Source organism: Lichenostomus cassidix, chromosome 2 (genome assembly GCF_008360975.1).
Source record: "Lichenostomus cassidix isolate B80296 chromosome 2, HeHo_3.0, whole genome shotgun sequence".
In the NCBI taxonomy this organism is placed as follows: Eukaryota; Metazoa; Chordata; class Aves; order Passeriformes; family Meliphagidae; genus Lichenostomus; species Lichenostomus cassidix.
In genome coordinates this window covers 65,056,330-65,072,439 of record NC_139482.1, presented here as the reverse complement: position 1 = coordinate 65,072,439, position 16,110 = coordinate 65,056,330, and the positions used below count along the sequence as shown (strand labels likewise).

At 41.8% G+C, this 16,110-nt stretch overlaps 1 protein-coding gene and 1 long non-coding RNA gene across 2 annotated transcripts in view; one reads left to right on the top strand and one right to left on the bottom strand.

Annotated features, from left to right (window-relative positions):
* Positions 1–3,415: 3,415 nt before the first annotated feature.
* Positions 3,416–16,110, bottom strand: part of ELOVL2 (ELOVL fatty acid elongase 2) — a 52,630-nt gene continuing 39,935 nt past the window's right edge. The window contains exons 4-8 of the mRNA XM_085051915.1: positions 12,577–12,654; positions 11,218–11,389; positions 9,386–9,510; positions 7,069–7,203; positions 3,416–6,452 (exon numbers count right to left, since the gene is read on the bottom strand). Of these exons, the coding sequence (XP_084908041.1) occupies positions 6,324–6,452; positions 7,069–7,203; positions 9,386–9,510; positions 11,218–11,389; positions 12,577–12,654 (639 nt within the window). The 3' untranslated portion in view covers positions 3,416–6,323. The remainder of the gene's footprint in view (positions 6,453–7,068; positions 7,204–9,385; positions 9,511–11,217; positions 11,390–12,576; positions 12,655–16,110) is intronic.
* Positions 9,466–11,368, top strand: LOC146441527 (uncharacterized). Its single transcript, XR_014849952.1, has 2 exons — positions 9,466–9,599; positions 11,077–11,368. It is a non-coding gene; the product is annotated as an uncharacterized LOC146441527 (long non-coding RNA).

Sequence of the window (16,110 nt, the reverse complement as noted above, 5' to 3'; positions counted from 1 at the left end):
TTTCATTACTGAAACAGGGCTGGTGCTGTTCCTCCTTGAGAAGGTCATGCAGGGTAGCACAAAGAACAGCAAGAAGCTGCTGTTGCCATTGCTTTACCATTTATATGCTCATTCCTTTATCTTAAGTAGTCCTGACTGGAGTTGGCATGAGATGAAGCTTGTTCATCCACACCAAGATACACTTGGAGCTTTCCTTCTGGGGTGGTATAAAAAAAAAAGACCTCTTCAACCCTGCCCTTTCCAAAGGTTCAGATCCACTGATCTGCCTCATCCTATTTCCAATCTGAAGGACTGAAACTTTGATTTCACATCCGTGGCTGGCTTGTGTTTATTACTTTGAGGGCTGGCCCTGGTGATCTGGCTGTGCTGCATCGTCCTGCTGCTCTTCAGTGTCCTTAGAGCTGCTGTTTGACTCTAGTCTCTCAGCACTCAGACAAAGCACTGTGACTTTGGGGAGATGAAGCTGTAACCTCTGAGCAGCTGTCCTTGTGTCTGGTAAAACTAGTTTTGCATCTCAGCAGCAGAGTTTTCAGCATGCTGTGGTCCCACTGGTGTGGTGGTATACTCTGATGGCACCAGCAGTGTCATTAGCCTAGACAGGCTTTCAGATATCAGCCTGAATAATCTGATCCTATCACTATCCTATTGCCTGAATGTGCCAGGTGCTAAATCTGGAGCTTTTATTACCTGAGTAGTAACCCAAAGTTCCAGCTGTTAGGAGGGTGGTAAGGCTTTGAACTGCCCTGTTGCTTCTTATTGTGATCCAGAGTTCATGCTGGTGAATGTTAAAGGGATCCTTTGTGCTGTGCTGCTCTCACTCCTATGTTCTAAGGTGAGCCTTCCAGTAGTTCCCATGTAAATGCCTACATTCCATGGTTTTATTCCCCACTGCCTGGCCAAACATGATGATGCAACCAGGGATCTCATGGTGCTTGTTGTGAAGCAGACCTAAGAACTGAGATGAGCTGTCCACACTGTGGCTGTTGCTGTACACTGAACAGAAACACAGAAACAGTGTTGAGAATTCACACCCTTGGTGTACATGCTATAACCTTTGGAATGGCTGTTGGCCTACTTAGTCTTGCTCATCTGCATCTGCAAGCAGTTTACTGCCCAAAGGGAAGTTTGAAATAGGAAGAGGATGAGATGGGATGGCTTTCTTTGGTTAAAGGCTCTTTTCAAAAAAAAGTATTTTAATTTTTTTTCCAAACTATGACAGTAATAGTTGGGTTTTTTGTATCTGAGGTTTTTGATGGATTCATTGCTCTCTAAGTTCAAGCTGCTAAACATTTAAGTTTTGTCAGCACTGTGAAGTAGATGTGTGGCAACCCTTGTTTTGCTATGTTTCCTCACCCTTCATATGTGTTGGCAGAAGGCTCTCTTGTCTCCTCTAACTGTAAAAAGTTAGGAATGCTTTTCATCCAAGAATCTTTGCTAAATAACTTAGAGTACATCAGTCTTGTTCCTGTATCTCTTATTATTGAATCTCTGCATAACCTATAACTTTAAAGCTTGGAAGGTGAGTGTTGAGCACTTCTGAGAGCGTGGATAAAGGAAAAATTTGGTACCTTACTTAGTAAAAATGTCCATAATGTTACATTCACCTACACTTGCTTTTAACTGTTTTATTGGAAAACTCTGAACCCTAAAAGTCTGGTTTAATGATGGGTATGGGAGAGAAGAAAAGGCTATAACACTGCTTAGATACCTTCTACCCTTGTACTTATCTATCCCTTCATAACATTTTAGCTTTTGAGAAGCCCAGTGCGCTCCAGCCTGAAAATATTTGAACTGCCGAAGGTGAAAATTTTGTACTTTATTAATGGTCTCTCCATCTGTAGGCAGTAGAAATGTTTACAGACAGCATCTGGGACAGAAATGACATTTCCTGACCTTGGGCAGCCCAGCTCATTCCACTTCCTGCACTGTTGGATCAATGTTTAAGTTAAAACCTCCTGAAGGTCTGAAGTCCATTTGGTTTCTGCAACAGACCTGTAACTGGGTTATCCTAATGTTACCTTTTGGAAGGTAGGTAGCTGACCTTAGCAGGTTTCCTTTGCCCTTCTCACTTCATGCTTTTTAAAGTGTTATTAATCCAAATATTTCTTTTATTTTCTTCCTTTCTGTGCAAATATATATAGCTCAATTTTCAACCTGTTATGTTTCCTTGACGCTTTTGAGCCAGAGCAACAAAGATGATGTGGATGTTGAGGTGCAAAACTATGCATAAACACCCAGAAGAAGAAAAGGTAATTATAAAGTTCAGGTTGGGGATAACTGTTTTATGCATTTTAAGCCCTGAACAGGGTTTAATATTAAACTGGCTATAACCCCTGCTGTCTGTATGCTGCATCTCTTTCAGGGGATGATGCTGTGCCAAGTGCTTGTTTACCTGCACATTCTGTGCCAGTGCAATGGCCTATCCAAGGTCTACAGGGCTTTTGGATACCTTGTGTCAAGGCTAAATAATGCCAGAAGAAAGGATGCCCTCTGTGGCTGGATATGGGCAGAGGAGCTGTGTGTGTTCACCCTGGCCTGGGAATAGCCCACCCTGCTCTCAGTAAGGTGTGCTGAGGTTGGCTGGAGCTCATGGGGACAGGTCCTGCTTCTGCAGGCAGTAGAGCTGGGTCTACGAGAGTAATGCACTGGAAAATAGGCATGTTTCTAGGAACAGCTGAGAGCTATTGTGCATTGGAATTAAACACAGCCACAGAGCCTCTCCTGGTCATATATTACCATGAGCAAGAGTTGAAAAAGCATTACTTATAACCAGACTGTTAGAAGAGCCTTGTAAAGCCAAGCTTTGAGACAACACATCAGCAGCTTGCTTTATCTCCTTTAATTCCATTGTTCCTGGAAGGGTCTTTAGTAAAATTCATTCAGTCCTCCTTCTTTCCTTGGGAAACTACTAACATCCCAAACCAGTGAATGAACCTCGATAGTTTTCCTTCTGCCTGTCCCCCTACAACATGCCCTTTGGTGAGCAAAAACAGCAGAGTCAAGTGTTTGCATATCACCCAACTGTGTTTATATTTTCAATCTGAAAGAAATATTATTTTTGAGATTTGATTTCTCCGTTGTCTCTCCCCTCTTTTCTACGATCACTTTTCAACTGAAAACAAACCGATAATCAAACAAGGACTTGGTGGGCAAGTGCAAGCTTTGGAAAAACAAGTTATTGCAATATTAACTTTGTTTAAAAGCCCAAGTTTTTACAGGTAGCAGGGCAAAAAAAGCCACAGGTAAGCTTTACACCAACACCAGTGAAGGTGTAGTACAAAGTTATGGAGGTTGTTTCCCAATCTGATGTGACTGTCCTAAAACACTTCTGTTCTGAAAAAGTTGGAGAACAAAAGCAGCCTTAAGTAACTAGTTACCAGCCCAATGTGATCCTTAAAGAGGAGTGGAGACAGCCTGATAGTAAAATTTGTTTATTTACAGTGTTATGTATTACAGGAAAATCAGTTTAAAAAGTCAATGCTTCTCTTTCTTCAAAGTTGCGGCATTTTGAAGATGTTAAGACATATCTGAAGAATTTTAAACATACCTGATTCCTGCCTTCCTGGCTGATCTGGATCTGCAAGGTCTGAGACCATCTTGGTTTTTTTCCTTTTTTTTTTTTTTTCTTTTTCTGTTTTTTTTTCCCCAGCCCTTTGAATTTCAAGTAAGGCATTTATTTATTTCCTTTTCTTTTGAAAGAGGTTTCAACAAAACAACAGACAATATCTGTGGGTTTGATTGCTGTAGTAAACTTTAACACTTAGCACAGCTGACGCTTCCACCTTGATAGTCAAATGCATGCTTTGCCATCAAAAGATTATGGACTCCACTCGGCCTAAAATTCATGCTGGGCTACACAGCGCTTTTGTTGCCTGCCTTAGATGAATGGCCCAGCTCATTGCCTTGTGCACTGTCTTGTCAGCTCTTTCAAATCCCTCTGTCTTTACTCTAGCTTCCAGTGTCAAGCTGATTCTGCAGAGCTCTGATGCTCTCCCTTTACTTAGGGACATGTGAAACACCCTCAGGCAAACCCAAAGATTTCTTACATCTTGGGATTTTTACAGTATCAATCAGAAACACCTGTAAAGCAAAGGTTCTGCAAGGGCCAGTGAGAAATAGTATATGCACATAGTGTCAAGGCTTTGTGACTTTGGGGTTTCTGTTTTTTTTTTTTTTTTTAATTGCTGCTTTCCCTCCTTATTGAGTGTTAAATAAAACAAAACACTGACTTTCAGTCAGTGATGTTTTGTGACCAGCTTCACTAAGAGAGGGAAGCAAATGTGAATATGCACCAGTTACATCTAAGTTGGTGCGGTGGTGTGAAAGTGTTTGAATATTGCAGTTATTTTGGTTGTCTGGTTCATAATGTAGTTGAGCAGTCAGGGTGCTCAGATGTACTGCTTCTGCTGGAGCATTTTGGGAATTTCAGTCTTTTGCTGGAGCAGAAAAGTTCTGTCTGTACTGCAAGGGAGCTGGCTGGAGACAGATGGCATTCAATGGGACATTCAAGCAGAACTCTGACACAAAACAGCCTTCTTCATGCCATTTTCTCCTCTTGCTTTTGCTGAACAATTCCATCTGTTCTTCTTCCCCTACTGTACCACTTCCTCAGCCCCTTTCCTTCCTATCCATGTGCCCTCATGGCTGCAATTTCTCAGGCTGCTCCTGTGTCCATACTGCTCCCTGGGACAAACCTTCTTCCTGCCTTTGCACCTGCAGCTTCCAAGATCCCCTGATGGCAGATCATCTAAATAGGGATATCTGGAGGGGATAACTGACCCTCTAGAGGTGGAGAAGAATTGGACAGCAGGATATGAGACAGCCTCCTCTACATGTGGGCCCTCTGTGGCTGCTTGGGCCCTCTGTGCTGGCTGGGTGTGTGTTTTGTCCTCCTCCTGCCCTGCAACTCTGTAAGGTGACAGGAGAGGACAAATTTCCTTTAGAGAACTGCTTCAGTCCATGGGGCTTGCTGGGCTGGAGTGACTCCAAAAGGTGTTTTTGTTGAGAAAATCTTATATATGAGAATGGAAGAGACTAGAACTACTTCAGTGTGAGGAAAAAAGTCTATTTTTGGTAGAGAAATTAAGTGGGCTAAATGAGAAAAGGGTGAGGGCAGATCCATAGAGCTAACCCTGGGTATTCTTCATTTCTAACCATTTAAGTGGGGGGTAAACGCAGTGAACTGAAGCAACAAAGATGGTGATGGGCTGTTGTGAGACACCTTTACAGCTGCAATTATCTTCTCACCTCCCCTACAGAGGATTGTGTCTCAGTCCCATCTGTTTCTCCAGCCAGACACCAGTCTGAATAACACCTGGCACAGAAATTCCCTAATAAACTGCTTTGCTCATTGCTGAACTCACTTTTCAAATTTTCTGTGTCTTCCTGTCTATTAACACGTGTCATGTCAGTTTGTCTCAAATTAGCAGTGTTTGTATAGGATTAACTTTACACACATTTAAACTCAAGGATTTATCTTCCTTAAGTTGCTAAGATCCTATTTCTTTCAAAATCCATTTACCTAGTAGTTCTATTAATTTAGCATATCTTAAATGACTTGTTCTGCTCTGTGTTCAGAATACCATACTGGGCAGTGCTAGGGGCTACTAGTCCAGGGCCCTGACACAGAAAGCTCTGCCAGCCTTCCTGGCATTTGAATCAGGTTGCATGTGTGTAATGCGAGTGAGCATGGTGCACAACTGCCTGCAAACTATGGGATGGTGCACCTGGGCTCTGCCCTCAGTCGAGTCCTTCCCCGGGGCTCCCACAGGATCAAAGGGCACCTTGCTGGTGTCCAAGGGGAGCGAGTGTGCTTTGGGGAATTGCTGAGAAGAAGAAAAGAGGGGTATGGTGATGGAAAAGGTATGATTCTTACCCTTCTCCCCCACCCGCCCTTTGATTTTCCTGACCTTGGCCACAGTTTAGCTGGATGCACTGGGTGCACTGTGAAGCCTTGCCTCAAGACCTCTCACGTGCACAGAAAGTGCTCACCATGTTAGTCTGAACAGAGTCCTAACCTTTTGAAGGCATTGACGGATTTATCCATCAAGAGTTTCATAAGGCGTTTTCGTGTCAGCATTAGAGATCAGAAAGGTTTTCTTTTTTATATGAGAAAGATCTTGGCTTTCTTTGTTCTGATGGTGATCTTTGACAAGACAAGTAATTCTACTCATTTTGTTAAAACCTAAATAGCAGTACGTTAATAAGTGTCTGGTACAAAGAACTGATAAATGTAATCAAATAGGTTTTAAGCTAAAGCTTGTCATTCAGTCTTTTTTTTCTTATTTTTCTCTTTAGAAAAAAAATCATAGGAAACACTATACTTATTGTGCCTTCTTATTATTCTGGAATCCATTGGCAGCAGCAAAGTAGTCCTTATGGAAACCATTCTTGATTTCTGTTGTGACAGGGGTTTCCTTTACAGCTGTTCTTGAAGGTGCTTTCCGGTATGTCTATAAAAGCAAAATCCAAAGTAAACACTTGTACTCATTTAGTACTCCCAAAACACTACTTATGGTTAACTGTAAATGGATCTGTCTGGTGTTTCTTGATGCAGATGTATATATTTGCTTCAGACTGCATTAAGGGAACTGTGGTCTTTTCACTGCTGTGAGTGATGGTTTTTTACCAGTCTGACTGTAATAATTCTCAATGTCAAAAGAGATTTCAAGCCTTTTACACTAAAAGCTTTATGTGTGCAAGCAGGCTGGAGCAGGGACGTTGAGATAAATAAGGCAAAGACAAAGCTGTTTCTTTCTTTTTTTTCTAAGGAGGGAGAAAGACTCAAAAATTTGCCCACCAAAGCAAATTCTGACCTCCTATGTACTGAATGCAGTACCTGACTTGCTATACATGTGTAGATGACCTGAGCTTCAATGAGGTCATCACTACTGAATAACTTTCTCTCTCAGACATGACTATATCTGTTTTTCTTAAATGAGATGTATTTTTTAAAACCAACATATTTTATTCACTGATGATCATTCTACATCTGAGTCCATCCAGACTGCTATCCAAAAAGTTCTATTTTCCCCACTCTTGTCAGAGAGCTCCCAGAAGACTGCTTACCTTAATGTAGAAGTTGATGAAGAGAATGACCAGTGTGGCCATGTAGGAGGACTGGAACATGAGGCAGCCAAAAGGGAATCCACATGGCTTCACAGCTGCACTGAGTGTGTGCACAATAGTGAGCAGAAACTGGATCTGTTGGGGGGAAGATAATGCAGGAGTATTTACTGAGAAAGGGTCAGTGCTAGCTAAATCAGATACAGCAGTGTCCTCTAGTCCTGCCCTTTGAAAGTTTGACTACTCTTGAAAACTATCCCTTTCAAACCTCTGAATGTATTGTGAGGATTAAGTTAAATTGTGCTGTTGTGAAATTAAACAAAACTCAAGGGGTCAGAGGTTTCTAAAAGTAAGAGTTTATAGGCCTTGCTGATGACAGGGAAGATTTTTTTCTCTCAGATGTAGTAGGTGTTGTTCTATCTTCCAAACCTTGTTGTGATAGGTGAAGTTGTTGTCTCTGTTACTGGGCGGAAACTGGAGGAAACTCTGAAGACTCCTGGCGATAGCTTTAGAAGTCTGAACAGAAAATGCACAACTCAGGAGTTCAAATAGGCTGATATTTGCACTGATAGAGTGAAGGAGAGGACAAATAAAGCAAAAATGAGATGGGGAAGGAATTGCAGAGACCTGTCTGTATTTAGAACTGTGAGCCACAGCCTATGCTGTGCACCTGATTCTCCTTAGCCAGCTGACTCTGCCCTCAATCCAGGGTACTGAGGTGCATTTCCACCAGGGCAGCGTGCTTCACATGCAGGGATGGTCTCAGCTCAGAGAAGCAGCTCCTGCTAAGCAAATTTCTACACAGGCATTTTCAAGCTTACTGAAAACATCTGAACATCCAAATAATATGAACAAGCCCTAAGTGGAAAAAAGTAAAAGGAACTTTATTTCATATCAAGCCTTATATTTTGTTGATGGGAATTTTTGATGTGGCTCAGCTCTTCAGGTACAGCAACAGGTGGAACAAACTTTTAGAAGTCAGTCGACTTTTGTATGGCCTGAGAGTTTGTTTACAATATTTTGCATTTTGTATTGGTACCATGGTATGGTGGGTTAACCTTGCTTGGCTGCCAGCTGCCCACCCAGCCGCTCTCTCCCTTTTTCTCCTCAGTAGAGTAGGGGGAGAAAATAAGATAAAGAGAATTTGTGGATTGAGATAAGGATGGGGAGAGTAATTGATAAAACTTGACTGTCATAAGCAAAATAGACTTGACTTGAAGATAAATTTCAGTTTTTGCCAATTAATAGCACAGAAGGATAGCAAGAAATAAAATTAAAAACACCTTCCCCCAAGCCCCTGTTTCTTCTCAGGTTGGACTTCACTTCTGTCTCTTCCACTCCCTTCCATGTGGTGCAGGGGGATGGGGTTTGTAGTCAGCCCATATTGCTTTGGCTTTGCTGCTCCTTTCTCCTCACACTCTTTCCCTGTTTCAATGTAGGTTCCCTCCCATGGAAGAGGGTTCCAATGCATGTCTTTCCCACGGGCTGCAGTTCTTCACAAACTGCCCCAGTGCGAGTCCCTTCCACAGCATCCAGTCCAGTCAGAAACAGGCTCTTCCTGTGTGGGTCCCCATGGGGTCACAGATTCTGCTGGCAAACCTGCTCCAGGGTGGGCTTCTCTCTCCATGGGTCCACAGGAGCCCATTTCTCCATTGGCAGTACCTTTGTTCTGGACAGGCACGTCCATTGCTGCAGCATGAGGTCCTCCATGGGCTGCAGGTGGATTTCTGCTCCCCTGTGGACCTCCATGGGCTGCACCACAGGCTGCAGGGGAGCTTTGGGCACTAATTCCCTCCGTCTGCTCTGACCTGGCTGTTTGCAGGGTAGTTTCTGTCGCATTTTCTGTCTCCTCTATCAGCTGCTGTGCAATGTTTGTGGTTTTTTTTTTTTTTTTTTTCCCTACCCTTAAATAAATATGATATAACAGAGGTGCCCACAGCTTTGCTGATGGGCTCAGCTTTGGCCAGTGGTAGGGAGGTCTGTCTTGGAGCTGGCCCTGTCAGACATTTTTTGTGACTTTTAAATCAGTTTTTTCCACAATTAAGGAGCAGTCACTTTCTATGCAATGGCTCAAAAATAAGAGAGTTTTGTGTCCTGAAGATCTTCTACTGCATTGTAGAAAACATTTCTGAACGTAATCTCCTTCATTAAGTTACATCAAGCTGCACTAGTGACTTATGCTGCATGATAGTTTTGTCATATTTCAATTCTAACTGGTCTAATTGTGTAAATAACAGTGCTTCTCTATAGTTCATTTAGTCCTCTCTCACATTTTGAAGGATCTCTGGCAGTTAAAAATGAGAGTAAAATAGATACATACCAGTTGTGCCTGAGTGAGGTATTTCTTCCACCAGAGATACTTGCGCATGGATGGGATGACTGACAGTCCATAGTAAGAATACATAAGCACATGGATAAAGCTATTCAAAGTGGGCCCAAAGAAACCTATAAAAATCCAGAAGGAAAAAAAAATCATATACCAACTGCAAAAAAGTGAGAAAAGATGTTACTGCTTGTGATATCTCTTGCATATGGTAAGTATACCTTTCGTGCTTATTCCTTGCTCAAGACATTCCTGATGTGTAGAGGTGCTGTCCTAGGGACAACTGACAAACCAAATCGTAATTACTAGAGGGTTTTTCACATGTTGAATATTGTATTTTTATCTCATATTTTCCTTCTCCTCCACTTTTTTCTATTGTGCAGTTTATAGGCTATTTTTTTTCCCCTCTCCTAACCTTCTTCTTGCTATGAGTGTTTCCATTATTTGTCTAAGCTTTAAACACTTCTGTGGATGACTTTGCTGTTAGTATGGCATCTTAGGAGCCTAGGAGACACCTATACTCCTGCTCTCTGATGCAGTAGCAAGGCTTTACTCTGAATTAAACCAGCCTCTTGTGGCTGTGTTTGATCATCACTCTTGTTTTCTTCATTGGCTCTTCTGCTAGATGTAAACTTAGAGTTTCATCCCAGATAATATCTTGCTACTCTTATTAGTTATGTTTAGTGAATGCTAGTTCTAGAGGAACTTAATTATCCTCTGTACTTTACAGACTTTGACGAAGTAGCAGCACTACTCTCTGCTGTGTGCTTGTGTTTGATGGCAGGGCTACAACTGCAAGATGGTCTCACCACTCGGTCTGATTTTGCCACTGATTAATTACTTAGCTACTGATTTAATTGCAGCACTGCAGTGCTAGTGCAAAGTGTGGGGACTAGGTTCAGACATGTTAGCACAAACCCTCGCTGATTGGTTTAAACCTCTAGAAATAGCTCCTAATTTCTATGAAATCTCTGATCCCTGCTTTTACCTATAAAAGTGATTTAATTTGATTTTGTGCTGTCCATAGTAAGTGCCACCAAATGTGGATTCTGCTTTTGGTTCTGAAAGACCTGCAACAAGTTTCTTTACAAAATGTTACAATGGGCAGAGGTGTCTCGTTTTAACAGGTTGAAATAAAACTCTTTTTCTTCTCAGTTTTGAAAGCAATTCCACAGTAAGCCTCTGGCTGTGTGAAGCCCTGGAAAAGTGTGCATGTTGTAAGACAGCTGAAGTAGTTCTCTGCTGTTTGGACTCATACAAATGCCAAGTGGTCAGCCTGTGGCATCACAGACCACCTCCTCAACAGGGAAGATGATGACAGTTACAACATCCTTCTGAGGATGTATTCTCATACAAAACAGAACAAGCTTAAACTGGTCCTTTAATTAGTCGCTATGTAAGTAAAGTATCTTGCTAAAGTAGAGTGTCAGATGAATGCATACAGGAGTTGAGCCTGTAAAAGTGATTTAATTTGTTACCAGGGTCACGAATTCTTCCTGCATCTGCTTTTGGAGTAGGTCTTGTATGTGATAGCTCTTGTGTGCTGCTCAGTACTGTTATGCTTAAAAGAGGTTTGAAGAAAAGGAAATACATGAGCTTGTGGCAGCTAAGTGGAAACTCAAGGCCCTAACACTCAGGTATTTTTGGCCTGAACTTTTAATCATGCTTTAACTTCCTGTGTTCTGCAGGTGGTCAGCAGTTCTGAAAGGCTCTGAACCCTAAAGGTGCCCTCATATCACACAGTGACACAATTCCTTCCTGTGGTGATGTGATTCCTCTCCAGCTGCAGCTGACTTAGACCCCAAGAGATGAAGAAAACAAAGACTTACTTTGCCCACAAGGTATCCAGTTCAGAACACACCACCAAATGTTAAACATAGTGGCATGGTGATACACGTGAAGGAAGGTGATCTGGCTGCTTTTCTTTCTCAGTACAAAGAAGATAGTGTCCATGAATTCAATTACTTTGGAAAAATAATACCACCACAGCACCTTGGCTACCTGTACAAGCGAAAACAAAGGAGCAGGAGATCAATATCTGTCCATACATACACTTAGATATTACTGTACTTCTTCAGTCCCTAGCCATGCAACTTCCCAGAAGGCATTAATATGCTACTGAAGGTGAAGCATGGGCTCTGGCTTCAATTTTATTTCATCCTTCAATGAAGCAGTTTGTAAAAAACCACACATCATCTTTTATGCAATAGTATAAATATATAATTATTAAAATATAACTTAAGAAATACAAACTTTGAGGAAGGGTTTTCTAATTTTTTTTCAAAAGTACCCTCATTTGTGAGTGGGCTTTTGTTTCATTTTTGTTTCATTTTTTTGTTTTTGGGTTTTTTTTTTGTTGTTGTGGTGGTGTTTTTGTTAAGACTGCTACCAATTTCTTGACACTGAACAGGTTTTGCTTCCAGATTCTTCTTTTGAAAAATCTAAATTTGATACTCAATACAATGAAATATATCCTTCTCTAGAGCAAAGATATTTTATCAGGGCTCAGGATATGTCCTAGGATAGTTAAAGACAGTTAAAACAGAAAGGAGAAAAACATTTTTTTGAGGGGGAAAAGGTATTTAACTGACCTTTTCCTTGCCATGACACAGACAAATTTTGAGAGTGGGGGAAAATTATGTAAGTTGACCAGTCTTTCTGTCCTTGAGCTCTAATATCCTCTGGAAAGTAAACCTGATGTGAGGAGTGACAGAGGTTTAATACATGCAATTTTTGTGATGCAGAAGCAAGGGCTGAAACTACACATGAGTCTAGCCAGAAAAATGTCTCTGCAGTTTTCTAGAGCTTATAGTTGGGCTTAAATCCATTTCCAGCTCCAGCCCAACAAGATTTATGTTTTAAATGACTGATTTTTGTTCAAAGTTTTTAAATTATGTAATTCTCAGTTTTAATAGTCAGGCAACATTGTTTTGACTACAGGTCTTGATATGTGGCTTTTCAAAATCCTTCCTGTCATGCTTTCCACTGCAAGGATACATCTACATTGAATCGAAAACATAACACTTCTTGTTTTCTACCACTTGTTAGGCAACCTGATTAAAACCCTCATGTTAAAGATGTTGTTGACAACATCCTTCTAACTGCCATGAACGCAGAGGTGTTGCATGAGGGATGTGGAAGGAATGCCTGCTGTGGATGCTGAGGGCTGAGCTGCTGTTGTCTCTCACCCGGATATCAGCCTCCCCTGCACTGTGGAGGTTCTGGCACTGCAAGTTGTATCCACCTTCCCATGTGGCAAGGATGAGCTGGAACAGAAAACAGAGGAATTACGTTCATGAGAAGGAGGAATGGTTTTTACCCCTGCAGTTGTTCTGTGCTTATTGGTAGGTAACCACTCCTTCCATGAGCAGATGCTCTTAAACCAGACAACGTGCTAATACCTTCTATTTTGGAATGGGGAAGGCATCAGTTAAGCTGGAGATATGAAATGATGCATTTCTTCTCTTTCTCTGGCTTTAGAGCCTTCAAGGCATCCATTAAAATCTCTCATTATTTAATGCATCTCCAAAGCCAACACTGGAATATTGTATCTCTGTCCTGAAGCAGTATGAACAGAGCTTAGCACAGCTACTTCTGCGAGCTGTCCTTGGGAAAAATTCCCTGATGCCAAGCAAACAGAAGGCAAACGCGAAGTAGTGCAATAGGAGAAAGATCTCCTAATGCCATACACATCTCTTTATCCTCCACTGTTAAATGCTGGAGGAAGTGAAGGAGAGCAGGCACAGTGCTGAATGGAGGTGTGAATAGGTACACAAACAATTTCTTAGATTCTGCACATGTCACACGGGGAAGCAGACAGAGCAAGAAATGTCAGAGTGCCACGTGGGGATGGAGCAAGTTTCTAAAAAACCATATGGTGGTTTTTGATATGGAATATTTTTATAGTAACAGCCACCTAAAGCGCTCAGTAGACCTTTTGGAAGAGGGAGCATCATCTCTTGCCTATAAATGCCGTGTAGAATCCATTGATTTTGTAAAGGTCTTACTCATTGTCAAATGAGTACAAAGTGGGTTTGGGGACAGCCTGAGCATGTTCTATGGTCTGTCTCACCCTCTACAGACACTGCAGTGAGTGATGGTGGGAGAAATGCCTTGAAGTGTTATGCTGTAAGCACAATTGCAAGATGCTGAGAGAAGTGGGCTGCTTTCAACTCTGGAGCTACATTCACAGGGATGATGTATGTCAGCACAGAAGGGATGACTTTTCCCTCTACTTCATACTGAAAAGAAGCGTCCCATGTTGAAAGTGTGACAGTCTATACAAAAGTCAAGCAGAGACATTCATTCCTAGAGTAAATACATTAAAAAATTATTATTGGTAATATCTGGAGGATTAGAAGGTAGCCTAGAATGCTTATTATAAATACACATTAAAATGCAGTAAAACCTGGAGAACCAGGTCTTCTACTATTTTTCTTCTAAATGCCAATTCTGTAATTGTCCCTGTAATATGAACTTCACTGTTTTATGTGGCCAAAATAACACATAGAAATTACAGAGAGAGAAGACAACATAGTGAATGAATGTTTTATAAATAACTGATATGTAACAATTGAAACAAACCTCGTTTGCAATCAACCCATTTTTCTGCTTTGCTGAAGAAACCTAATCTCAAAATTTTCTGCTGCAGTAGGTAAAATGTTGGTTCACAGAACTATGCTAGGAGAATACACAATTTCAAATATTTTGATTAGGCTATTTTATATAATATATAATTACAGTGGATTGTTTTTTGAAAGTTCTCTTTTTTGTGTTGTTTCCTTGCATATTAAAGGTTAGGAGTGAGGGCTGATCGATTGCCCAGCAGGTCCTGGGGAAAGCCCTGAGGAAGGCAGGTGGTGTCTCACCACATGCCAGGAGCTGCTGTCCTCCATGCAGATACTTTGGGGTTTATTTTGGTCTGGATTGATTGATATTGGTTTTTTGTTTGCTTTTTTTAACCATCTGGTAGGTAGCAGAGTGAACCTTGCCAAAGAACCGTGTCATGCTTTCACTTCTATATTAATCCTGTTTCTGATGATACCTTTGCCAGTGATTTGTTACGTGACCTTAAAACACGTGTTCGGTGTAGTCAGCAGGTTTGCAAGCAGTATCACTGACTACTAACAAAATCATGGAAAAAGTCCAAGTCCTAAGTTCTCAGAAAAATGGATTTGGGAAAACTGGTGTGATTGGAAAGCTGTGGAGGAACATCTAGAAGTCGCTAGGAGGGGTCGTATAAAGGCTGGGAAAGAGAAAGTGATTATTTGCAAAGTGTTAGGTGCTGTCCAGGAGCTTCCTGCTACTACAGAAAAGATAATATATTAAAGAGAAACAAGGATGGAAAACTGAGCTGGAAAGCAACCAAGTTTCTACTGTCTTTCAAAACAGAAGAGCTCCAGAGACAATTACAGGAGGAACAGAAAGAAAAACCAAAGTTGAAGGAAGAAGTGGACCTAATGCTTATGCAGGCTCCAAATTTTTCTGACATTGTGCAGATCAGGACATGTAATTAGTTTACTAAAGTTTGAGAGGACAATGTATGCAGTGGTCCCTGAGATAACAAACCAGGGTTCTGCACCTGGGACAGAGCAACCCTGGTGATGTGTAGAGACCAGGGAACGAGAGCCTGGAGAGCAGCCCTATGGAAAGGGACCTGGGGGTCCTGGTTGGTGGCAAGCTGAACATGAGTCAGCAGTGCCCTGGCAGCCAGGAGTGTCCTGCGGGCATCAGGCACAGCATCACAGCTGGGCAAGGGAGGGGATTGTCCTGCTCTGCTCTGAACTGGGGCAGCCTCACCTTGAGTGCTGGGGGCAGCTTTGGGTGCCACAATATGAGAAAGATAGTAAGCTCTTAGAGAACATCCAAAGAAGGCCCACAAGGATGGTGAAGGGCCTTGAGGAGAAGACATATGAGGAGTGACTGAGGTCACTTGGTTTGTTCAGCCTGGAGGAGACTGAGAGGAGACCTCACTGCAGTCTACAACTTCCTCACAAGGGGAAAAGGAGGGGCAGGCACTGATCTGTTCTTTGTGGTGACTAGAGACAGGACCTGAGGGAACAGCATGAAGCTGAGTTGGGCGAAGTTTAGGTCAGATATCAGCAAAACGTTTTTGACCCCAAGGGTGTTCAGCCACTTAACCAGGCTCCCGAGGGCAGTGGTCACAGTGCAAAGCCTGGCAGCTCAAGAAGTGTCTGGGCAATGCTCTCAAGCACAAGGTGTGATCTTGGGGTGTCCTGTGCAGGTCCAGGAGTTGGAGTCAATCATCCTGATGGGTTTCTTCCAACTTGATATGTTTTATGAAATATTCCTGCTAGTGCTGAACAGGTGAATTCAGTGGCATCTCAAGGTTTTGTGGTTTTTTTTTTTTTTCTCAAGTATTTCATTCATAGGTTCCATGTTGAAAAATGAGATGAGAAAACCATTAGAGGCTCATAGAAAAGTATTTCTTTCAAAGATCATAATTTTTAAATTTAGTAATTAGGAAATTTCAAGTCCTTACAAATGGTCAGCATGCAAATGGAGAGCAAGCTTTGGGGTAAGAATACCACTCTGACTGCACGGGTTTTAATTTCTTTTGTTCATTCTTCCATGATTCTGTAAAATGCCAGATTTTTTCAGATCATTCTGTTTGCATATTTCCCAATTTACTTGGAAGAAGAATTTCCTCCGGTTTGTGCCTGCATTTCAAGAGCCAGCAGCCTAGATGGAAGATCTTTTTA